At 41.1% G+C, this 22,983-nt stretch overlaps 1 protein-coding gene across 1 annotated transcript in view; it reads left to right on the plus strand.

Moving 5' to 3' along the window:
- GALNT2 (polypeptide N-acetylgalactosaminyltransferase 2) overlaps positions 1-22,983 on the plus strand; it is a 103,165-nt gene that overhangs the window by 40,692 nt on the left and 39,490 nt on the right. Inside the window, exon 2 of the mRNA XM_068939050.1 lies at positions 16,931-17,021. Within this exon, the coding sequence (XP_068795151.1) occupies positions 16,931-17,021 (91 nt within the window). The remainder of the gene's footprint in view (positions 1-16,930; positions 17,022-22,983) is intronic.

A 22,983-nucleotide genomic window follows, 5' to 3' on the forward strand; every position in this document is an offset into this window, starting at 1 on the left:
TCTGAAGGGGGAGTGTCAAGAGGATGAGGGCAGCCTCTTCTCCGTGGTGCCCAGCAACAGGACAAGAGGCAACGGGCAGAAACTGAACCACAGGCAGTTCTGTGTGAGCATGAGGAAAAACCTCTTCGCTGTGAGGGGTGACAGAGCACTGGAAGAGGTTGCCCAGAGAGGTAGTGGAGTCTCCTTCTCTGGAGATATTCAAAAGGCCTCCGGACACAGTCCTGGGCAATGTGCTCTAGGTGACCCTGCTTGAGCAGGGAGGTTGGATCTCCAGAGGTCCCTTCCAACCTCAACTGCTATGTGACTAAGAAGAAAGGGAAATATTTGAGAACTTCTGACTCGGGTAATTTTATCCCCTCTGAGGCTAGTGAATAATTTTTGTTTCTTGTCCTTGCCTCTAATTATTTCAGATGAAACAAACTGTTCTAGGACTTTTAAATATCTACAGAAGCTGGTTTGCCCGAGAGGATCAAGCCTTGAGGCTTGAGATGCTGGAAGTCTACAGATAACCTGTTGATCTCCAACCTTATCTTTCAGCCTTGAAATGAAAGGATCAACTGATAAAAGTGGACACTTCTAGTGCATCGTTGTGATGAGGAGTTTAGTCTGATTTGAAAGAAGAATGAGGAAGGCAAGGAAAAAAGGCAAATGATGCAATTGTCTTGATACCTACATGTAGTGTCTCATCTGTTTCCTTCATCCCCCTTCCCCCTGTCGTCTGGCCTTTTGGGGCTGGGAATCCGCTTTATGTGTTTGCAGAGGATGAGCCTGCTTAAAATTCTACATAAAAATGATATTCTGTGTAAAAAGAATGAGATTAAAATGGTCTCTTTAATCAATACAAGTGGGAAACAGTCATAAAAATCTGAATTATGCAATGTTTTATACTACTACAGGGTTTGGTTTTTTTTTTTGTGATGGGATGTCTTTGATAAATGTAGCTGACAGTGACTCTGCTTAATGGAGTGGGAGACTGCTCTAAAGATAGCAATCGCTATTTTAGGAAGAAGGAAGGTTACTATCCCATAGAGGAGATGTTATAGTTGGATAACAACTGAAAGAGAGTAAATGAGTAAGATGTCAGGTGTGAAGAACCACCACCGCTGAGCAAAACCAAGCAGTGCATCAGCAGTGTGTGAGGGCATAAATAAAACCTATTATTTCAGACTGACACAAGGAAAGAAAATGTAGCTGCCTCAAATCTCATTCTGCTGAGCATTTTGTGGAATAGCCAACATTAAAATAATCTTTGCACCTTCCCCAACACATCACCTACTTCATTCCGTCAATTGTCCTAGTTTTTTTGGACTTCTACAGAAGAGTAGACCGAGTAATGATGAGAAATAGGTGAAGTAATATCCTACAGATGTAAACATGAGCTCTTTATGGATGAGCTGTGTACTCTCTCTCTGTATTTTTTTAATATATGTATATTTGTAAATGGTGATTTGTACTCTCTGATACTTACTGCATTACCTGACTATATCTGCTTGGTAGACCACCAATGTAGCAAGTTAGTGTTTTCACAGCGAGTAATTTCGTATTCACAGCAGTACTGCTGCAGCAGCATATTCATCTTCTTTGTTTATGAAGCCTACTTCTTAGTACAAGCATCAAACTAATGGCCATATTTTTACTGGAGCCAATTTGTTCATTGCTATTTGGTGCCATGTTGTATTCTACAGGTGTATATTCTGTCTGTCTTGAATATGTTGTTGACCTTGCTCCCTGGTCACTTTTAGCTTTTTCTCAATTCCTGTGAGTGTGTTTTCAGGAAGCTCAAAACTTTTTTTTTTTAAATTCTGAAGGCTAATTTTGAGAAGACTTCTGTGGCTTTATTATATAGTTGGTATTACTATATTGAAACTTAGTTTGTGTGAAATCTTTTTGCTTTTCTTTATTGAGGGGTGTGTGTGTATGTATGTGTGTGGCCTTTTTTTTTTTTTTTGGCTTGGGATTATGCATCTCTTACAATTTCATCTGCACTTCTGAAGAGTTAATAAGCAAACTCTTTCTTTCTGTGCCTGCCCCTGTTTTTCTAACACAAAACAATCTGTGACTTGTGTTTCAGGTCAGCAGTCAGAAATAAACTCTACTTCTGGATATATACGTGAAGCTGAGAACTCATTTTCCTGAAATTCTTTTATTATTTTCCAGCTTACTTTGGGATGATTTCTGACTTATTTAACTTGCAGATCTTGTGAGGAGAGGCAGGGAGCTCACTACTGAAAATAGTGGGGCAATATGTATTGTGGAAAGAGGAGATGATAGAAGTGATTTTTTTTTGCTGTTACCTTATATATGCCATTCATGACTTCAGAAACAGGTTTTACTCCAGCTTTTGGCATTTTTGAACATTAAGGCTACTATTTCACTTCCAAGTTGGTAGTAAAAAGCTTATCTGGGGAAACCAATTCTAGAAAATGCTAGCACATAAAATCCAGCAGAAGGGATTAAATTCAAACTTTGGAAAGTTTTTTAATAGATTATGAGCAACCATTAGGCAGCCTCAAAGTGGAATCTAAGTGTGAGTCCTTTTCTGTTGCGGTCTTTTGAGTTGCAGAACTCCAACACTCCCAGACTGTTGATGGGTTTGATAGTAGTACAAAAGCTTTCTACACTGCACCTGGTTTATCCCTCGTGCTTCGGTCAGTCTTTAGTTCAGGTTTTCCCCCTTTAAGGTCCATTTCTATTGTTGGGTTTCTTTGTGGCATTTGTTTTCAATTGCAGTGAGCAGTGCACAGTTGGTGACCTCCCCTTGGAGGGGATGTAGATGAATAAGCCACAACTTGCGCAGAGTTGAGCTGTCATCCTTTTCTTGCCAGGCCATTCAGGAGGAGGTTTCCCACCTCTTTTTGGAATGAGATTAACTTCAGTGTGCCAGGGTAGATGTAGGACTGCCTTCCAGCTTGCTGCTTTTAAGTGCCCAGATTTATTGGGATACTTCAGCAAATGGCTCGATTTTGAAAATTTTCCTGTTAATCATAGCGCTCTTCAGAAGTGAGTTTGTGGTTGGTGAGCTTGGTGTCACAATTGGGAATTATGTTCTCGCAGGCCTCACAGATAGCAGTCTGCTTGATACGCAGTACAAATTTGCAAGGCATGCTGCACACTGAACTTAAATCGGTTCTAAAAGACTCCTTTTATACAGTTGGTATTAAATTTAGCTGTGTAAAGCTGCTGCTTTAGCCCGTGCCTCACTATCTGTTTGCGCAGGTTTGTGAACAAATGGCAGCTGTAATAAGTGTGGTTTCTCAGAAAGGAAGGGCAAACAAATGAAGTACAGTTGACTAGAAAAGCACCACTGTAAGCTAGGAGTAGGATGTGCCGTGGTAGTGTGAAATGTGCACCCTCCTCTCTAAATTTTGGGGCTAGGTGGTTTGTTTCACTAATAATGCTTTTCTGTATGTTTCTTGTAAGAGTTTCAGGTCACAGAATCACAGAATCGTTTAGGTTGGAAGGGACCTCTGGAGATCATCTAGTCCAACCTCCCTGCTCAAGCAGGGCCCTCTAGAGCAGATTGCCCAGGATCACATCCAGACGGGTTTTGAATATCTCCAGCGAAGGAGACTCCACTACCTCTCTGGGCAACCTGTTCCAATGCTCTGTCACCCTCCCAGTGAAGAAGTTTTTTCTCAGGTTCAGATGGAACTGCCTGTGGTTCAGTTTCTGCCCGTTGCCTCTTGTCCTGTTGCTGGGCACCACGGAGAAGAGGCTGCCCTCATCCTCTTGACACTCCCCCTTCAGATACTTGTACACACTGATGAGATCGCCTCTCAGTCTTCTCTTCTCCAGGCTGAACAGGCCCAGCTCTCTTAGCCTTTCTTCAGAGGAGAGATGCTGCAGTCCCTTCATCATCTTCGTAGCCCTCCGCTGGACTCTCTCCAGGAGTGCTGTGCCTCTCTTGTACTGGGGAGCCCAACACTGGACACAGTACTCCAGGTGAGGCTTCCCCAGGGCTGAGTAGAGGGGCAGGATCACCTCCCTCCACCTGCTGGCAACACTCTGCCTAATGCACCCCAGGAGACCATCGGCCTTCTTGGCCACAAGGCCACACTGCTGGCTCATGGTGAACTTGTTGTCCACCAGCACTCCCAGGTCCTTCTCGGCAGAGCTGCTTTCCAGCAGGTCAACCCCCAGCCTGTACTGGTGCATGGCATTATTCCTGCCTAGGTGCAGGACCTTGCACTTGCCTTTGTTGAACTTCATGAGGTTCCTCTCCGCCCACCTCTCCAGCCTGTCCGGGTCCCTCTGAATGGCAGCACAGTCTTCTGGTGTGTTAGCCTCTCCTCCCAGTTGAGTATCATCAGCAAACTTGCTGAGAGTGCACTCTGTCCCTTCCTCCAGGTCATTGATGAATACATTGAACAAGACTGGACCCAGGACTGACCCCTGGGGGACACCACTAGCCACAGGCCTCCAACTTGACTCTGCGCCATTCACCACAACCCTCTGAGCTCGGCCATCCAGCCAGTTCTCAAGCCACCTCACCGTCCACTCGTCTAGCCCACGCTTCCTGAGCTTACCTAGGAGGATGTGATGGGAGACAGTGTCAAAAGCCTTGCTGAAGTCCAGGGAGACAACATCCACTGCTCTGCCCTCATCTACCCAGCCAGTCATTCCGTCATAGAAGGCTATCAGATTGGTCAAGCATGATTTCCCTTTGGTGAATCCATGCTGACTCCTCCCGATCACCTTCTTGTCCTCCACATGCTTAGTGATGACCTTCAGGAGGAGCTGTTCCATCACCTTTCCAGGGATGGAGGTGAGGCTGACAGGCCTGGAGTTCCCTGGCTCCTCCTTCTTGCCCCTTTTGAAGACTGGGGTGACATTGGCTTTCTTCCAGTCCTCAGGCACCTCTCCTGATCTCCAGGACCTTTCCAAGATGATGGAGAGTGGCTTAGCGATAACATCCGCCAGCTCCCTCAGCACTCGTGGGTGCATCCCATCGGGGCCCATGGATTTATGGATGTCAAGTTTGGACAAAAGATCTCTAACCTGATCCTCCTCCACCAAGGGAGAGTCTTCCTTTCTCCAGCCTTCCTCTCTTGTCTCCAGGGTCTGGAATTCCTGAGGACTGGCCTTAGCAGTGAAGACTGAAGCAAAAGCAGCATTCGATAACTCTGCCTTCTCTGTATCCTTCGTCACCAGGGCACCCGCCCCATTCAGCAGTGGGCCCACGTTTTCCCTAGTCTTCCTTTTGCTATTGATGTATTTGAAGAACCCCTTCTTGTTGTCCTTGACATCCCTTGCCAGATTTAATTCCAACTGGGCCTTAGCCTTCCTTGTCGCATCCCTGCACACTCTGACAATGTCCCTGTATTCCTCCCAAGTGGCCTGTCCCCTTTTCCACATTCTGTACACTTCCTTCTTCTGCTGGAGTTTGGCCAGGAGTTCCTTGCTCATCCATGCAGGCCTCCTGCCTGCTTTGCTCGACTTCTTCCTCAGAGGGATGCACTGCTCTTGAGCCTGGAGGAAGTGACGCTTGAATATTAACCAGCTTTCTTGGACCCCTCTTCCTTCTAGGGCCCTACCCCATGAGATTCCCCAAAGTAGGTCCCTGAAGAGGCCAAAGTTAGCTCTCCTGAAGTCCAGGGTTGCAATCCTACTTATTGCCCTGCTCCCTCCTCGGAGGGTCCTGAACTCCACCATCTCATGGTCACTGCAGCCAAGGCTGCCCCCAACCTTCACCTCTCCAACTAGACCTTCTTTGTTAGTACAAGGTCTAGCATTGCATCTCTCCTCGTTGGCGTCTCCACCACCTGAGTCAAGAAATTATCATCAGTCCTCTGCAGGAACCTCTTTGACTGTTTGTGCCTAGCTGTGCTGTCTTGCCAACAGATGTCAGGGTGGTTGAAGTCTCCCATGAGAACCAGGGCCTGTGATTGTGAGGCTACTTCCAGCTGTCGGTAGAAGGCCTCATCGACGATTTCCTCCTGGTCAGGTGGCCTGTAGTAGACCCCCACAACAGTGTCACCCATGTTACCCTGCCCTTTAATCCTTACCCATAGGCTCTCAACTTGCTCTTCATCCACCCCGAGGCAGAGCTCCATATATTTTAGTTGCTCCCTCACGTAAAGAGCAACTCCACCACCTCGCCTTCCTGGCCTGTCTTTCCTAAAAAGCACATAGCCATCCATGACAGCATCCCAGTTGTGTGAACTATCCCACCATGTCTCTGTCACTGCAATGAGATCATGGCCCTGCGACCGCACACAGATCTCTAACTCTTCCTGTTTATTCCCCATGCTGCGTGCATTGGTATACAGGCATTTCAGAGAGCCAGTCAAGCATGCAAGCTTCCCAGGAGAGGTGCAAGAGGAGCCTCCATAGCCATGTCCCATGCTGTCTCCCCTGGCTGTATGCACCTGCTGGAGGCATCTTGACTTGAGCGGTGTTTTACTGACTCTCCTGCCACTATACCACTCCCCTTCCCCCATCTTGCCTAGTTTAAAGCCCTCCGTACCAGGCTGGCCAATCTGTTGGCAAAGACACGCGTGCCCCGCTTGGTAAGGTGGATCCCATTGCTCCCCATCAGCTGTTGATCTTCAAACAGGGTCCCATGGTCATAGAAACCAAAGCCCTGTTGCCAACACCAGCGGCGCCAACACCAGGTCAGTCCAACACCAGGTCAGTCTGGGTGGTGTTTTTAGTAGAAAAAAAGAAACAAAAAAAGCAAACATTCGTTTTGTTGCTAACAAGTGAGCTACTGCAGAAGGATGTCTTTCAAAAGTATCGTGTTGTAGCCGTTGAGTTGTATAGTTTTGTTCTGTGTTGACCAGAGATGTTAAGATCTGCATTACTACCCCTGATTCAGGTCTTAGTACTAAAATTGGGCGCAGGGAATTTGAAGGAAGTATAGATGTCTGATGCAATCTCTGGTAATTAGTGTTTCTTCTTCTTGATGCCAGGGTCTGCCTTTCACATGTCATGGCCAGTTTCTGGTAAACATTTATTATGTTATGGAATCCAGCTTTAATGTAGTAGTTGAGAGAATGGCAAATGAATGCCTGTCTATATCTGGTAAAACTGAAGGAGGTTACTGGTGATAATCTATCTGCGTTTCATACTGTGGTGCCTTTAATGGTTAAATATATTAGTAGAAATAATCTACTGTGTGGAAGCACTGTCAAAAATTTTAGACATTAAAACTTTACACTTTCTGGGGGCAATTTTTTTGTAATAAGAATTGGTCTTTTTAAGTCAGTAAACGCTGATGCTGTATGAACTGTCATGTAGACAAATGCTTGCAAGTCTGGGCGCAAATTCTCATATTGGAATGGAGAGGGATGGGGGGGAATGCAGAGTTCTTGGAAGCAGAAGTCTGTCAAATGCAAGCTTGTTGTAAGGTTATCTAATTAGAGGAGTTCCTAACTAATTTTTCACACTTCTGAGATTTATTCCATCTGTTTCTGTTCAAAAGGTATCCTTCATGGAAGAGGTAGAAGGAAACGGTTCCCTTGTTCTTCAGTGGTTCAATCCTGAATCTGAAGACTAACTCTCTTCTCTCTTGGAAAGATTCAGCCATTATGTCAGTCTCACTTTTTGCTCTCCTATTGTTTCCTCAGAAAACAAAACAGTGCTTTTACATGCTATAGAAAAGAGCTAAGGCATGGCAACTTTGTTACTTAATTCTCTTGTCTTGTCCTCTTTTCAGTTTCCTTCTGTACCTATGATAGTCTGCTGTTAGGAGAAAGAAAATGTGGTGTAGTGTAGCGCTGCATAGACTTGCATTTCTGATCCAGCAAAACAGCCTGTAAAGGGCACCCTCTGCCCTCCCTAAATAGCTCTCTTGGATCCTATATTGCTATGTTGTTTTATAATAATATTTGCTCTTGTTTCTTTTACGTAGAAGCTGCGCGAGTGACTGCAGCAGCAGTTCTGCTTTCAGATATATCTACCTTCCTGGTAAATGCATGTATATCCTCTTGATCTTCAGTTAGAAATATTTAAAAATATAAATGTAAGATAAAATTAAGCAGAAAGTGTTTAATTCTTGTTTAGTTCCTTCTCTGCTATCTTTAAGATATGTGGAAAAGGCATGAGAATTCTTTCCTCTGCTCTTCCCTTCTGTTCCACTTGGTCTTTGTATTGCAGTTGTGGGATTTCCTGCAGTTTCCTTCAGAAGTATATAGACAAAGAATTGGAAATATGTGAGCTATTGACATACTTAATTATATTTAACAGTGACTGGATTCAGATATTGTATGTTGAGTTCTGCCTATTTGTTCAGTCCCTTGCTAAAAAGTACCGCACCTCTTGCTTTCTGTGTTTTTCCCCCTATGGAAAAGCATATATTTTTCCTTAATTTAACAGTCATTCTTAAAGGTAAGAGCAAGCAATGATGGGTTGGAAGCAGAGACTACTAGGTACAGGGCTTTTAAATGCTGGCTAATTCACTGGACTTTTCTGATATTGCAGAATTAACAAGGGATAACATTAAATCAGGCCTGAACACTTTTTGGAGTAATTACATGTCTTTCTACTTGAAAGAGCAGGCAAGGATTTTGAGTGAATGGTTTAATGTTGTATCTAAACTTTTAATCCTGTACTTGTGCTGGCAGGAGCGGCGCGTTACCTTTTTCCCTGCTATCCTGGCTGCACGTTCCTACTGCTGCATCAAATGCAAAGATCGTATTCCTCGAACTTGCTGGCTGATCTGGTATTTAGAAAACAAAAAAACAAAAAACCACACTGTTAGATTTGATGCACAGGTGTCTAGATGGGGAGAAATCAGGACAAGCCAGCAGCTCAGGATGGACTCATGGTGAGGTGTGAACAGCCCCTTTCAGCAGCAGCTGGCCCTTAAAGCTGCTTTGTGTTGATGGAAACCTGGGCCAACTGCCTGTTCACTTTGCAGACTGTTGCAGCAGTTTAAGATTGTATTGTCTTTTACTACTAGTTTCTTCCCTGTGTCAGAATAGCTGCTCCGTGTGATTCTTCTGATCTGATTTAAGTAAAACCAACTGGGAATGTTAAACAGGGGTTGAGGCTAGCCTGCTTCATTCTTTTGAACGACTCGAACGTGCTCACTGTATCTGTGAGATCTGAATTGGAGTGTCAGTACTTGTATGAAACTACTTGAATGTTTGATTTTTTTTTTTTTTCTCATCTTGCTTAAAGGGCCCTCAAATGAGAAACTGAAAATGCACAGTACTTCTCAAACAAGAGCTGTGGACTTTGAATTCAGTGCTCGTGAAAGAACCGCAGCGGGCAGTTACTGTACGTGTGTCAAGCCATGCCCTACCCTTTAGGGATGCTTGGCCACTTCTTTCTGTGTCCCGTTCCAGGAGCTGATCCAGAATAAGTAGTATTTTTAAAGATATTCTTTGCAGATGTCTTGAAGTGTGAGCAGAGCAGTAGGTGTGAGATGGGAATGCTGAAATAAATGCTGCTGCGAAAGTGTGTACCTCAGCACGTTCCTCACCTAATGTGAGATGTGTTATGACGACAGAGCTCCCTGGAGGTGGACGTGCCATTTGGAGCCTTTTAACGAGTTGCAAATAGTAGAGGTTTTGTGGTGTCTTCCTGACTCTTATTTTCTTTATTCTGTTTAAGGTTTTCTGGCATATGCATCATAGATGCTGGAGCACTCAACTAACATTGAATCATGATGACTTATGATGAATTTATTCTTTGGGTTTTTTTGCCTCCCCCCTGTCCAATCTAGTGCAATTAAAACAGTAATAGAAATGCCATCGCTGCTGACTGTGCACTTACCATATAAATCATGGAACTGTATGTGTCTTCTCTGACATAATCATTTGGGAAAAGAAGACTATTTTAAGTGTTATTTATTAAAACAGAAATTAACTATTGAAAAATGTCTGGTCTCCCTCAGCCTCTCCTTTTGAGAACTAGACCTGAGTGGTAATAGACTTACTGATGTTATCTTGAACGTACACAATTGTTGCAGATGTTTTGTAATGTCTGAATTCTGTAGACTGTGGCCAGTAGTGCAGACCAACAGCTTGTCCCCTGCCTAGATGTGGTATATTGAACAGGAATGCTGTTCACTCACTGAATAGATGGTCCTTTTTGTTTTCTGCTTCTGACTCTCCTCTCGCCCTGCTGGTGTTCATTAGAGATGGTTCCTGATTGCTGTCAAAGTTGTTAGGGCACTTGAGAGTTCCCCCTTTCATCAACTGAGTACCCTAACTGTTCCTCCTCCTGTTTTCCTTTCCTGCTACCCCCAATTATACACACATGCAGCTTCCTGAATCATGAGAATTGATGAATGTTTTGGGAAAGGCAGCAGAGTGGTTCCTCTGCAGCGTCTCCATTGCAGTCGTGTTCCTTCTGGGACGTGAGCCTTCCCCGTCGCCCCTGCTGCTGCAGAGACAGTCTCTTTCAGGAGTCAGAGTGAGACTCAAATTCCCTTTCTGGTCCTCCTGTACTTTACAGCAAGTGCCATTCCTGCCGTTCTCTGTGGGAGGTTGTGCTGGATTTCTTGTTGAATGGGTAGGGCTTTTGTTAGGCATGGCGGGTTTAGATTGACTGAGCTTATTGGAAGGAGCCTCTGACAATGAGATGATTTCTTATCCACCCTTCCCGTAGCTGAGTGAACCTGTTTAAATTGTCCCTTCTTTGACTGTCCTCTTTGAGGATCACTTTAGTTTCGATAGTTGTTTTTACTGTACCACTGAAGGGGGGGGAAAAAGGTTTTCATGGGATACTAGCTTGCCAGTCTTGGAAAGCAGGTAAATGTTTGACTTTCTGCTTTCTTGTTAGTTAATTACTGTGAAATGTCTGGGTAAAAGAATGCAGTTTATTAGAGGTGAGCTGGAGTTGTAGCTGGATGCCTGAATTTCCACTGAGTTTCAAGAGCACTGTAGTTTCCTTATACGTCTAGGATCCCTTATGTGATGTCAAATGTTTACTGAAGAATTTACTGTTTTGTTGCAAGATACTGCTATAGACCTCAACTACGTGGCATTTGTGGGCTATTCAACAAACCCAAAGTGTATTAAATCAGTGCAGAGGTGTTCTAGACAAATCATGCTGTTACTTTTAGGTCATCTTCACATGTATTTTGAATTATACTTAAATGCACATCTTTAAGTATATATTTTAAATAGCTCATCTATACTCAAAAGCTGACTTTCTGAGTAGCCCGAACTGTCCTAACCTCAGGATTTTCCATTGCTTACTGGCTGTTGTCAATTGAAAAAGTCTGTAATACCCAGAAATCTTAAACAAAGTTGAACCAGAACTTCCGGTTCATCTCATTTGCTGTACAAACAAGTATTCTTTTGTAAAGTTAGGTTGGGCTCTACTCAGACAACACGTATACCTTTAGCCTGAACAACCAGAAACTTCAGATGAAGCACTACTTTGCCTAATCCAACCTGGATTTGTAAAATGTCAGTTCAGGTTTTGTAGCTGTTTCACTGTTTGCACAAATAGTAGCCGTAAGCGCTAACATGCGTGCTTAGTCCTAAGTAAATGTAAACTTTGCAGAGAAGTAGAGCGCTAAGCTGCTTAATTTTGTTTAGAGGCTACAGAATATAGTAACTGGCATTTTAGAAATGCTTTGAGTGTATTTGCTGAAAGTATATTGAAACATATTTCATGGCTCCATGTATGGAGTCATCCAATTGTAATCTTGATTACTTTTTGCTATTTTTTGCAGACTTATTTCCCTTGCATTTGTGGTTTTTCTTTATTTTACTAGCCTTACAGGAAGCTTCTGTTTTTTGTTTCGGATACTTATATATATGAAAGGAATCTACCTTTCACAGGAATTTCCCTAAACTGAGTAAAGGAAGTAGAAGGTAAACTCAACTCTCTGCTGTCATAATTTCAGGCATTGCTTTTACCAGTGGTAATCAACCATTGCAAAGCATACATATATTTTCAGCATGCTTCTAGTCACTTGGGTTTACTTCTTGATGTATTTGGAAATGTCTGTTTCCCTAATGCTGAGCAACTTGGCAGCCAAATACGGTCAGCGTTTGTTTACAGGATATTTCCTGCCTATCTTGCCTGCAAGAATCAGAGTTCTAAGTATTCTCAGAGCATGCTTTATGTCTCGGTTTCACGCAAAACATTTTTGCTGGAGGAGGATGATGGGGATGCCCCTTAATGTAATGATATTAAATTGTCAAAGTACTTGTCTGGCACGTAGGACACCTGGATTCACCTTTCTACAGTAACAGACCTTCTCTTAGAAGGTAGCAGTAGTGCATTGGGTCAGAAAGCAAGCAGACAAAATTAGAGCATGGCTCTATCCTCTTGCTTAAGGTGTCCTCCTGGATTAGGGGTGACTTGGGTTTCAGAACCAGCTCAGCTGTTCCATAAGGATCTAATACCATGTCTGGTTTTAGGACTGTGAACTGAATTAAAAAAAGAGGTAGATATTAAGCATTAGCAGGGGCAAACAAGATATGGCTGTGGCTGCATCCATGGCTTAGGCAGCTGTCTGAGTGTGCTCAACTTTGAGAATCCTTTTCTCGGGTAACTAAGTCCTGTAAGGAGCCGTCATGCTTGGTTTGGGGTCTGGAGTTCTTGCAGGCACTGGACAGTTGCGGTGCCGAGTGCTGCGCCATGTTGCATCAAAGTGCTTCCATGTGTCTGGCCCCAAGGGCCTGATCAGAATAGAAGCGTATGGAGTGCCAAGAGGAGCGTCTCTTGGTGCAGCAAGAGCACTTCTTCCAAAGTCATCAACTGATTTGACTGATCTGTACTGCGTGATGCAGAAAAGCCTTAAGTTAGTCAGCTGGATCCAATGATACTCTTTGAAGATGTTGCCAGTATTCACTTGCCTTTTAGAAAATCATCAGCAGAAGAAAATCTGTCTGTGACTGGCCAGTGGCCAACCCTTTAAAAGCACGTGCCAAGATGGTATTAAGTCTTAGCGTGTATTTTGTCCTGTACTGGCACTCTTCAATTACTCTATCTGAGCATATGGTACTAAGGCAAACAGAACTTCCAGTTTTATTTCATTTAATTCCCTTCTCTGTTTTGCATGAACCTTTTTCAAGTATTGTGCTAGTACATCATGATGAGCAAAACAGTCTCTTCCATCTTTGACATGTATCTGAGATCAGTTGGATTGTACTGCTCTGTGTATTAGCCCTGAGATGCTTTCATCTGGCTTGCTGCCAGCTCCATGGAGGAGGCAGGGAATAGCTGCCCAGAAGCACAGGGTGCCCTCATAGCTCCCGTCCATCTCCTGTGCCTGGAAGTTACATGGTGCTTACAGCTTGGGTCCTCTGTGGGAGGAAAGACTGGGATTAGAGGCACACTTAGCTCCTAGTTAAGACATTGTCAGCCATGAGGGCTTTGAACTCTGAGTCGACCCATGACCTGTAAGTCATGTAATATCTTAATTCATCTAATGATGTTATGCATTGGTAAGTTGTTCTCTTGTTGATATGAAAGGTCTTGTTGATATGAAATCAACTTTCGTAGACAGAAAGTTGATAGGATAGAAATCTTTCCCATAATGAGATCTAACCTTATAGCAGTTAAATGTCAAATCTGTGATTCTTGACACTTAGATCCTGTTTTTTTAAAAAAAAAAAAAAAAAAAGGAAGATACAAATAGGAAATAACAGTAATAGTTTTAAGTAGTGCTTTTTATATAGGAGTAATGCCTTGAACATTGAATCAGTTTAGTATCTTTGTGCTAAGTGAAATAATTGACGAAACACTAATTGCTTTGAATTTGTGGGGAATTTAGTATTAAGATGCAAGTAAATATACCAAAACCAGAAGGGGAAGCAGTCTGAAAGACACAACTAACAGTGATGAAATTATCCACTAACGCTTGTCTGGGTGTAATTACAGCTCTCCAAAGTAAGTTGGCCTTGCGTTAAATTTCTCCCTGTGACTGTCTTATTACAGAAATGATTCAGAAACGTGAGTTTGAATCATGCTTTGGATTTGTACTAAGGACTACCTCATCCTCCCTTCCCACCCTGTCCAGCCTTCTAGGCAGACTTTTAATGGAGTGAATGAGTTGAGCAGGGAAAAAAGAGTGATTAATAGTAAGGTTTGTAAAGAACCTTTGCTTTCTAAGGCATAAAGTTTACTGTTTCCTGAAATAAAAAGGTGTTGCACTTCAGTGACTAGCTAGCTATTTACAAACAGACTTATTTGATTTTTACATACCTTTTCCTCCTGCAGTTACAGCTACTTGGAGCTATTACAGTTAACCTGCTCAGCAGTAAACACTTTTCTTGTCCTCTTTGCTGCAATATGTTGTTGATTTTTTTTAAAAAAAACCAAACAAAACACAGAGCTGGCTAGCTAGTGTAGATGACCGTTTTTATTAACTTTAGCCAAAAAAAGAATTGTGACTGTGACTTGCAAAGAATGTTTTAATGCTTAACAAAGTGATGCATGTCTACTTGCCAAATTTAAGTTTAGTTCTTCTGGGATAAACTTTTTGGAGTAGCAAAGATATCTAAATATCTAAAGGTAACTGAAATGATTTTTAAACTTACTTGGTACATCTAAAATCTTACTACAATATTGTAGTAAGACTTGGACTGAGCAGGGATGAGTGGTTGCAATTTTGTTCCTTTGTATGTGATCTGCTACGGAATGGGGAAGCAATCGGAAGCGGACGTGATCTGTAAAACTCCGTCTACCAGATGCCTGGGACACCTGTCTTAGAGCTCAATTGGGTGCTGGTTTGATGCTGCCGTACATCTTGGCCTGAGAGAATAACAGTACGGGTGGTGGCCACACATACGTTATTCTAATGATGCTTCCCATGCATCTGATGTTTGTTTAGCATCTATGCTACTTGGCTAGTCACCTCTCTCTCTTTTCAATAAGCTGAAAATACTTATGCAAAATAATTTCTTTTACAGCAACCAATGTTTTAAATTACAGCCTGAAACTGTCAGGTTTTTCTAGTATTCCAGATCTTTAGAAAGTTTAATTTCTACTAAGCTTTAACCTTCATGCCCCAGAATGCAATTATTCAAAAAAAGTGATCTTGTCTTATACTGCTTATAGTATTTTAGCATTAGTTTCTTCTTTTCAATTTGTTACTTGTTAAATCTCTCTCACATACTTGAAGTGCTACCCCGTTTTTAAACACAGCTTCGATTGTTTTCAATCTGGCCCTAAGCTTAGCTTTTGTGTGAAGGTATTCAGTGTCAGTGTGAGCATCCTCATATTCTACCAGGGTGATTACTCATCAAGAGCATCTTCCTTTGTAAGGTTAGATGAGAAGTTCGTATATTGTTTCATTCAAAGCAAGCTGCAAAAGCAACTGTGTCCTGTGCTGATGACATAGGAATGTCATTTGAGCATCTGGTTTGTTCATGTATTGCACCAAATTAACATACTGAAGCAATTTACAGTTAGAGATGTAAAGAAATGAATTGATCTGGCATATTTATCCGTGTGGTTCTAGCATGTGCTTCCTTTTGCTTTTGTGCAAAAGTTCTCTCAAAAGGACATAACTTATGCCCGCCCCCCCCCCCCCCCCCCAAGGGCACTGGATATGTACATGTGCTTTCCAAGTGCTTTACTGGGAGACAGTTAAAGTGGTTACAATAGAACATCAGTTTAACAGAGTATGCTATTTAAAAAAAAAAAAAAAATCCAAATTGCTTTACTTGGGGGGGGGGGGGGAGACAGCCCCCCACCCCAAACTGCAAAAAACCTTATATGTACACAAAACTTTGAGGTTCATAGCTCATGCCCTCCTGTTGCTGCTCCCTGTCTGACAGGGAGTTCTAGGAGGCAAGCTGATCAGGCAGTGAGCTGCCTTCTAACTCTTACCTTGCCAGCGTGACTTGCCTCACAGTTTCTGAAGCTTGTACCCAAGTCGTTTCCTAGAATTCTCAAACTTGTACAAGTTCAAAATGGCATTTACGTATTAAATTTCTAAGCCTAACTTTTGCCTTTGGTAGTTTGTGCTGACAACCTTTTTTTGTTAAAAAGATTAATGTGAAAAACCTGAGAAATAATTGGGCTTAATAATAGCACAGTGCTCCTCTGGTGATAGGATTAATGGAAAGGTGGAGTTCTCTTGTCAAGACTTAAGGGAGGAGGGAATGAAGCACTCGGTGGTTTTCATTTAATTTCAGGAAAAAAATCCTGCAGGGATTTTTTTTTTGTCTAATGAGTGTTTTGTGTTTATTTTTCAGCTTACGTACTTTTCTTTTAAAATCATCGCGGTAATTTGGGACAGTGGAGAGCTTGGAGTTTTGCAGAGCTTGGCATTCTTGGTATATTGGGAAGATTTTCTTCCAGTTACAGCAGGACTTGCACATTGTATGAACACACACATATGATTTTTCTGTTGAAAGGAAAGTGTGAATTATGAATTGAGGGAGGAATAAAAAGGAATTTGGGGAGAGGAAGGAGGAGAAGAAACTTATTAACACTTTCTTTCCTCTCTAAGTGGTTATGATCAATAGTACTGGAGAGAGAAATCCAATAGAGTTGCCTGTGAAAACCAGAATAAGCTCACCAAAATGAACATGTGTGAATAGCAACTTTCAGATATTTTTGGAAAGTTTTTCCATCAGAAAACTGCCCTTCAGGATACAACTGCTAGATAATCTGACTTCTCTTTTTCAGATAACTTTCATATTTGGGTCATTTCTTCACGGGCTAGGACTTTCTTCAGGTTCTGTTTAAACTGTTTTACATATTTGAGCGTTACTGATTAGAATTTTTTATTCTACTTTTCCTAATACATTCTCTTCTTGAGAAATGGATAGATCTTTTTCAAATAGCAATTGCTGCATAAATTAAATGCAGAAGCCTGTTTTAATTACTGTTTCTTGTGTTTTCAAGTAATGGAGGAAATAAACCATCCTTTCTCTTAAAATCCGAACTTAGCTCTCTTGAACCACTTCATGAGCTTAAAATTCAAAAGCTTAGTTATTGCCATTTGCTTTGAAAGCGTAAAATTAACTCAATTAAGGAGATTATTTTAAAGACTATGTACTTTTTTCAGGAGGACCCAAATGATATCGACCCAAAAAGGAAAGATGTGCGTGGCAACAATGGGGAGGACAAAGCACAAAACGTGGAGACGCTACCTCCAGGTATTGCAGTAATGTTTCTTTTGAAAGATTCGTAGCTGTAAAACATAACCACTTGAAAGATTCACAGCCATAAAACGTAGCAATTGTTCTGATGCTAAACTTTTTTGTGGTTTGGAAACGACAGGATTGCTTTAGAAAATGTGTACCCCTATATTCTTAAAGCTTCAATTTCCTTAAATCTCACCTGCTTTACCACTCCTTTGGGCTTAAAGATATGTAGAAGCAGCTTCTTTGTTAGTATGTTTGTGGCTGTTATCCTGCAATAGGTTCTAGCTGCTGGGGAAGCCTCTGGTACAAAAGGTCTGTTTCTCTCTATGGATGATGCTGGTGTGCAACACAAGTCATGTGGGAGCAGGAACCTTGGCTGAATCTTCAGTTGGAAGTGGGCTTTTTTTAGTTTCATTAGGTTTCTGTGAAAATGATGTGATATGTCAGATGCAAAAAAAGTTTTTTTTTTTTTAAAGAAAAAAAAGAAAATGGGTTTGAGTATTTTGCACCATATCCAAAAAGTAAGTTTATTGCACAAAAAACCCCTTCTGTTCAGATGACCTCAACGTGCATTGCTCTTCTACTGTTAACCCTAATGCTTGACTTACAAATTTGTCTTAGCCAAGCATATGGAAAAGTATGAGGTCTTGAGGAAAGAACTAACCAAGGTAGTCTCCTTTAAACAGCTCCACGCTTCCGTGCTTAATAAATTGTTAGGTATGATTTTTGTTTCACAGTCTTAGAGTCCTGATAAAATATAAGCTGTTAGAAATTCATGGCTGTTTTTGCTTTAGCCTTTGGCCTGTCATGTTGTTGCCTCTGGAGAGGGGAAACAAGACTGTGGTCATGTATGTGTGCTTTTTGGCAAGATTTATACTTTGTGGATGACTTTGGAAATAAATCTTAAAAAGATAAGTCTGGGTTCCCTAATCAGGTTTCTGGCAGATCTTTGCCAGTAGTTTTCCTTAACAGAAGCCTCTACAAGTATATTTAACATTTCCCTTGTTACTAGGATTATAGGTTAGCTAATCTCACACCTTGCAGCTAGTATGTCTTTCTAGTTTTTGAAGGTTAAGTATTCTAGGCCAAACCCTATATGCTTCTTCTAAATAAGACCTTCCTTTCTAAGTAGCTGCTTCAGTGCTAGAAGAGATAGGAAGCTCATAGGTAGAAAGGGAGAGATCAGAAGCTGGAAGGGTTGAAGCCAGAAGTAAGATTAAATGTCAAGTAGAACGAGTCTGGGCTTTTTTCGTTTTGTCTATTAATTAGTAATCTTTTATAACTTGATTTAATAGGTTAGGAGAATCATCATATTACTACGTGGTAGTATATGGGTGTCTAATCAAATGTCAGAGGCTACACAGACAGAATTATGCACTCTTAAATTACTATTTTGATTATCTTTAGTTTGTATAGGCAGACTTTTGAATTCTCATAGCAATGGAACTTTGAATTCACATTTCTGCAGGTACTTTGTGCATCGTTTTAAAGCATAGTTACTGAACTTTAGGAGGGCTTTTTTCCCTTTGGTTAGAAATCCTTTCTTGTTTTTCTGTTGAGGTTAGAAGACCTGCGTTCTAGGTTGCAGCCTCTTACGGAGTGTAACATCTTCAGAACTCCTAGAATGTAAGGAATTGCATGGGATCTTTAATCTTTATACAAAGCCATTTTAAAGATAAGCTACCAGTTTATTTTAACCCTCTGTACATCGGACTTTATAGCCTTTGTCATTTGACCTTTAATATGCTGCAGAGGTCGGTTTCTTATTTTGTGCACATAGCAGTGTCAGCTTTTCTAGTTAAAAGGAAAGACTCTTAAGTTCTCTGCATGAGTAATGAAAGCCAAAATTTACAGGCAATTCTTTTTGGATCAGTTATTTCAAGATTATATATACTTTAATTGTATTAAGTTAAACACGATCATACTCTTATGAGGATGATCTATGGTGTACTAGTATGAGTCACAGTATACTCTTACCAACCTCTTGCTGAGTTTAGAAACAATGAACTACATCTTTTGCGCTTGGTGTTAGTTTCCTTGAAGTATTCAAAAATAATGGTGAGACTGCCAAGTTATAAATAACTTTACACATAAATAATCCTCCTTCAGCTTTGGTTTCCAGTGTAAGTTTTTTCCATTTTACTTAATATTAGCCAGGAAGTGATCCTCAAAGAAAAGGGTTCAAATCACTTTCACACAAGTGACAATAAGAGTTTCAACAGTTATTCAACCAGTCCTTTTGTGAGTGAGTGAAGATCTAGAATCTTAATGCCTGTTGGTCAAAATAATTGTATATATTTTGAGTATCCTGCTGCTTTTAAAGTGTACTCAGTCAGTGAGAGGGCATACAAGCTCTGGGGGAATTATGTATCTATCCATCCGAACTCTGACTGCTCTTTGGGTGTGGATTTATCAGTTATGCTTTTTCTCTTCTATCTCACTTTGAAGAGCTGCGTTTACTGTTGTCTGATTTTTCTTTTTTTTTCCTCATCCCCCCAAAATTAGGTCTGATCGATGTTCCCCACAATTTGCAAGATTTTTCTGCTGAAGCTAGAGCCAGGCTTTGCCTACTTCCTGCTTCCTGAAGCCAAATTTACTTGTCTTGTATCCTATAGGTTATCACTGCTTTTGAGTAAACTTAGCCCTAAGACCTGTCTCTCTCCTACCCCCCTTCTCAAACTTGTTCTACTTTTTGGACTAGTTTTGCATTTCCCGATTTTTAAGATGTTGGAAATCAGTGAATGATATGTTGTTGCTGAATTTTGTCAAACTCTACTTGGATTGAAACTGGCATGCAGTAAAATTTGCAATGCGAGCATTTTTTAACTATGACTACTTATAGGTACAGAACAAGAAATCTAGTTGATTTTAAACTGGAAGCATATTTTGATTACTACAAAAATTGCAGTGAATTGTAGTAGCGTTTCTGCTGATCACCTTCTCCAAAAGTAAATTTAGATTTGGGAAATATCTGCTTCTAGATATGAACAAAAATAAAGCTTTGGGCTTTTTATTTATTTATTTTTCCTTATTTCTGCTCAGTTTCTCAAGCTCGGAACAGTCAGACTAGTGCCTAACGTGAAACTGAACAACGCTTAACCTCTGCACCTGTAAAATAGACACTTGTCAAAAACAGTTTTAGCACTTCAGCATACCCTGGTTGCAGGTTCTTAACCAGTTCAGTGATTTTTGGATCCATTTGACTCCGGTAGCAAACCCTGCAGTTCATTTAATATTGAGTTTAAATTATTAACTTATCTTAAGTTTAGGTCGTGGTATAGGTGACACAAGACGCACTCACTTGAATTTGAAGTTACCAACTTAATTTAGATTGAAATAATGTATTTACATCTTCTGATTTTCATTCCACCTGGCAAACTCACTGAAACTCAGGAAGCTAGACAGCCAGCTGCCCCCCCCTTCTCCCTCCCCCCCAAAAAAATTAAAATGAATATGCTCCTGTGCCTGTATCCTGGGAAACATACAACAGAAGCCATACCTGCTATTGGGGAAGTATTTATTAGTCAACCCTTATCTTCAAAACTTAGATTGTCAAAAATGCAAATCTTCCTTCAAAAGGAGGCTGGACAATATTCTTAGCTTTTTTGCGGTGGTTCGCTTGAATTGTTACAACTTGTAATTGTGTGGTCAGCCCATGGTGCGTAGTCTAGTTAGTAAACACAATCAGTTCAGGAAAAAACACTTGGAGTAACGTCACCCTCACCATTGATATGACACCCCCATGACGTAATGCATTACAGCTACCGTCGCCACTGGAAGAGCGGATGAGGGTAGCAGTGCAGTTTCCTGAAGCAGGAGTTGCAGTAGAACCCATTGAAAACTGGAGGTAGTGCTGTCAGAAAGGCAAAAGTTCTGTATGAACACAGTCCAAGTATAGGTCATAATATATTGTAAAATTGAGTAATATGCTAAAGTTGTGTTTATTTTTAGACCAGAAAAGCAGTGACATGGCATGTTGTATTTTCAAAAATAGTAAATGTAAGTCATAGATTGAAGCTGTATTATAAATTGGAAGTAAAGGTGAGAATACGCAAGTTAGTTACTGAAGAGGTTGCAAAAATATTGGGGAGGGAGAGTATTATATGAGGCAGATACTCTTGTGAGCTACACTGTCTCCTCCGGTTCCGTGAATCAAGCCCCTCTGCATTTGAATAGCTTTGCTGCAGATAAGGGTAAGTGTATTTTTGTGAGCAATTCTGTATTAAGCTATTCCTAGTGTGGTAGCTGGCTAAAGTGTAAACCTGTCTTCAAAGAGTAGGTTCATGGAAGTAGTTGAAAGGCTAATGAAAACTCTTCTGCCAATCTATGAGCTGTCAGCAACAGCTAGAGTTTCCTCTGTACTGGTTTTTCAGTAACTAGAGTTTGAAAATATGTATTTCTCTGTCCAGTTACTTTCCTGTAGCTTCCCCTCAGGGCTGCTTCAAGTGGCTAATAAATGTTCTGCAGTCTGTTTTATTTTGCTCTCGTTCTGGCTTCTGTGTGAGTGTGTGTGAACTTCTTTAGGAAAGTAATTCTTGTGTAGCAGTAGATACTCACTATAGATTAGATAGCTCTTAAACCATTAATCTAAAAATGTGGACAGTTATCTTCTACTCTGCAGCTAAATTTGGATGCAGGAGGCTTCTTAAGAAAAAAAGAAAAAATATGTACCTTAGGTCAAAGTTGCTCTCATAGGTTAGCTCCTTAGATGATTCTGAGATTGTGGAGAATTTTGAATCGACTTGATGATATGTCTTGTTAAACAGCAGGCAATCTGTTCTGCTGGCTTAAGGAAAGCGTTTTCTCGATATTAGAATCCTCTAGCAGAAGTTCCCCCACACTAGACGGGATATTGCTTGTGACTAGAAAGTTTTAAATGAGGCCTGCCTTAGTTTGCATCCGGTGTGTGTTGGAAGACGGAGCGAAGGCATGCATGAAACATCTGAGCAACCTCTGTCTCTCATGAATAGCTATTATAGTTGTATTCCTTCTGTGCATATCAGCAGCACATGCTCAAAGTATAGCGTTTGTCTAAAAGCTTAGCTCAAAGGAGTGACATCTCTGCAGTCTACTGCTCACTGAACCTAAAGTACCTCAAAAGTTTTGTGTTAGTTAGGAAAACAGTAAATATAAACTTCTCTGCTGGCTGTAATAAACAGTGACCCCAAAGACAGCTTTAGATTTATATCTGTTGTCCTTTCCTTAACCAATAGCGTTCTATGTTCACCAAAAAATAGTCACAGCAGACCTTTGAACATATCCATTTTAAATGTCTATCTGTACTTGAGCTCTGATTCTGAGTTACAGTAGGTATAAATTTGCTCTAGGTAATATAGAACTGGCTGTCACTAGGCAAAAATGGAAGTGTTCAGTTAGAGGAAAGAACTGGTAGTTTTAAGACACTTGCTAAATATCGTACTTTTGTAGCCTCAGATGGTGAATGTTCTGAAATGTTCCTGGAGGATGAGTGTTAATTTTTTCTTTCAATTTACTGATTCCAGTGTTATTACCAGTTACAAAATAGCATGCTATTAGTTAAAGAAGAAATCATCTATGAATCAGTTTTGAATGTAAAGGAGGCTGTGGTATGTCACATGGTTTATATCGGAGAGCTATTGCTCAGCCTATACAAAACGCTTGGGGTTTTGTTTGTTTGTTTTTCAGAATAATGTCTTGTGTTCTAACTAACTTCTGTTTGTCAAATAGGTTAGGTTAGATTATAGATAGTCGCATTTTTTACTTCTGTTCTGAGATAGTAAATTAAATGGTAATGTCTTTGAAGTCCAAACTGGATCTTTAGAAATAAATGTGTCTTGGGTAAATCTGTAGCCGGATCATCTCCCACTTTAATGTCGGTGGATACATGGAGGGTTTTTTAAATGGAAGTTGTGGTAGTTGGGATGAAAAAAGCTGTAGCTGAGATGAAACACGATCTGGTGATTATACTTGAGTAAACTGAGATCTAAAAAACTGT

This window comes from Struthio camelus, chromosome 3 (genome assembly GCF_040807025.1).
Source record: "Struthio camelus isolate bStrCam1 chromosome 3, bStrCam1.hap1, whole genome shotgun sequence".
Taxonomy (NCBI): Eukaryota; Metazoa; Chordata; class Aves; order Struthioniformes; family Struthionidae; genus Struthio; species Struthio camelus.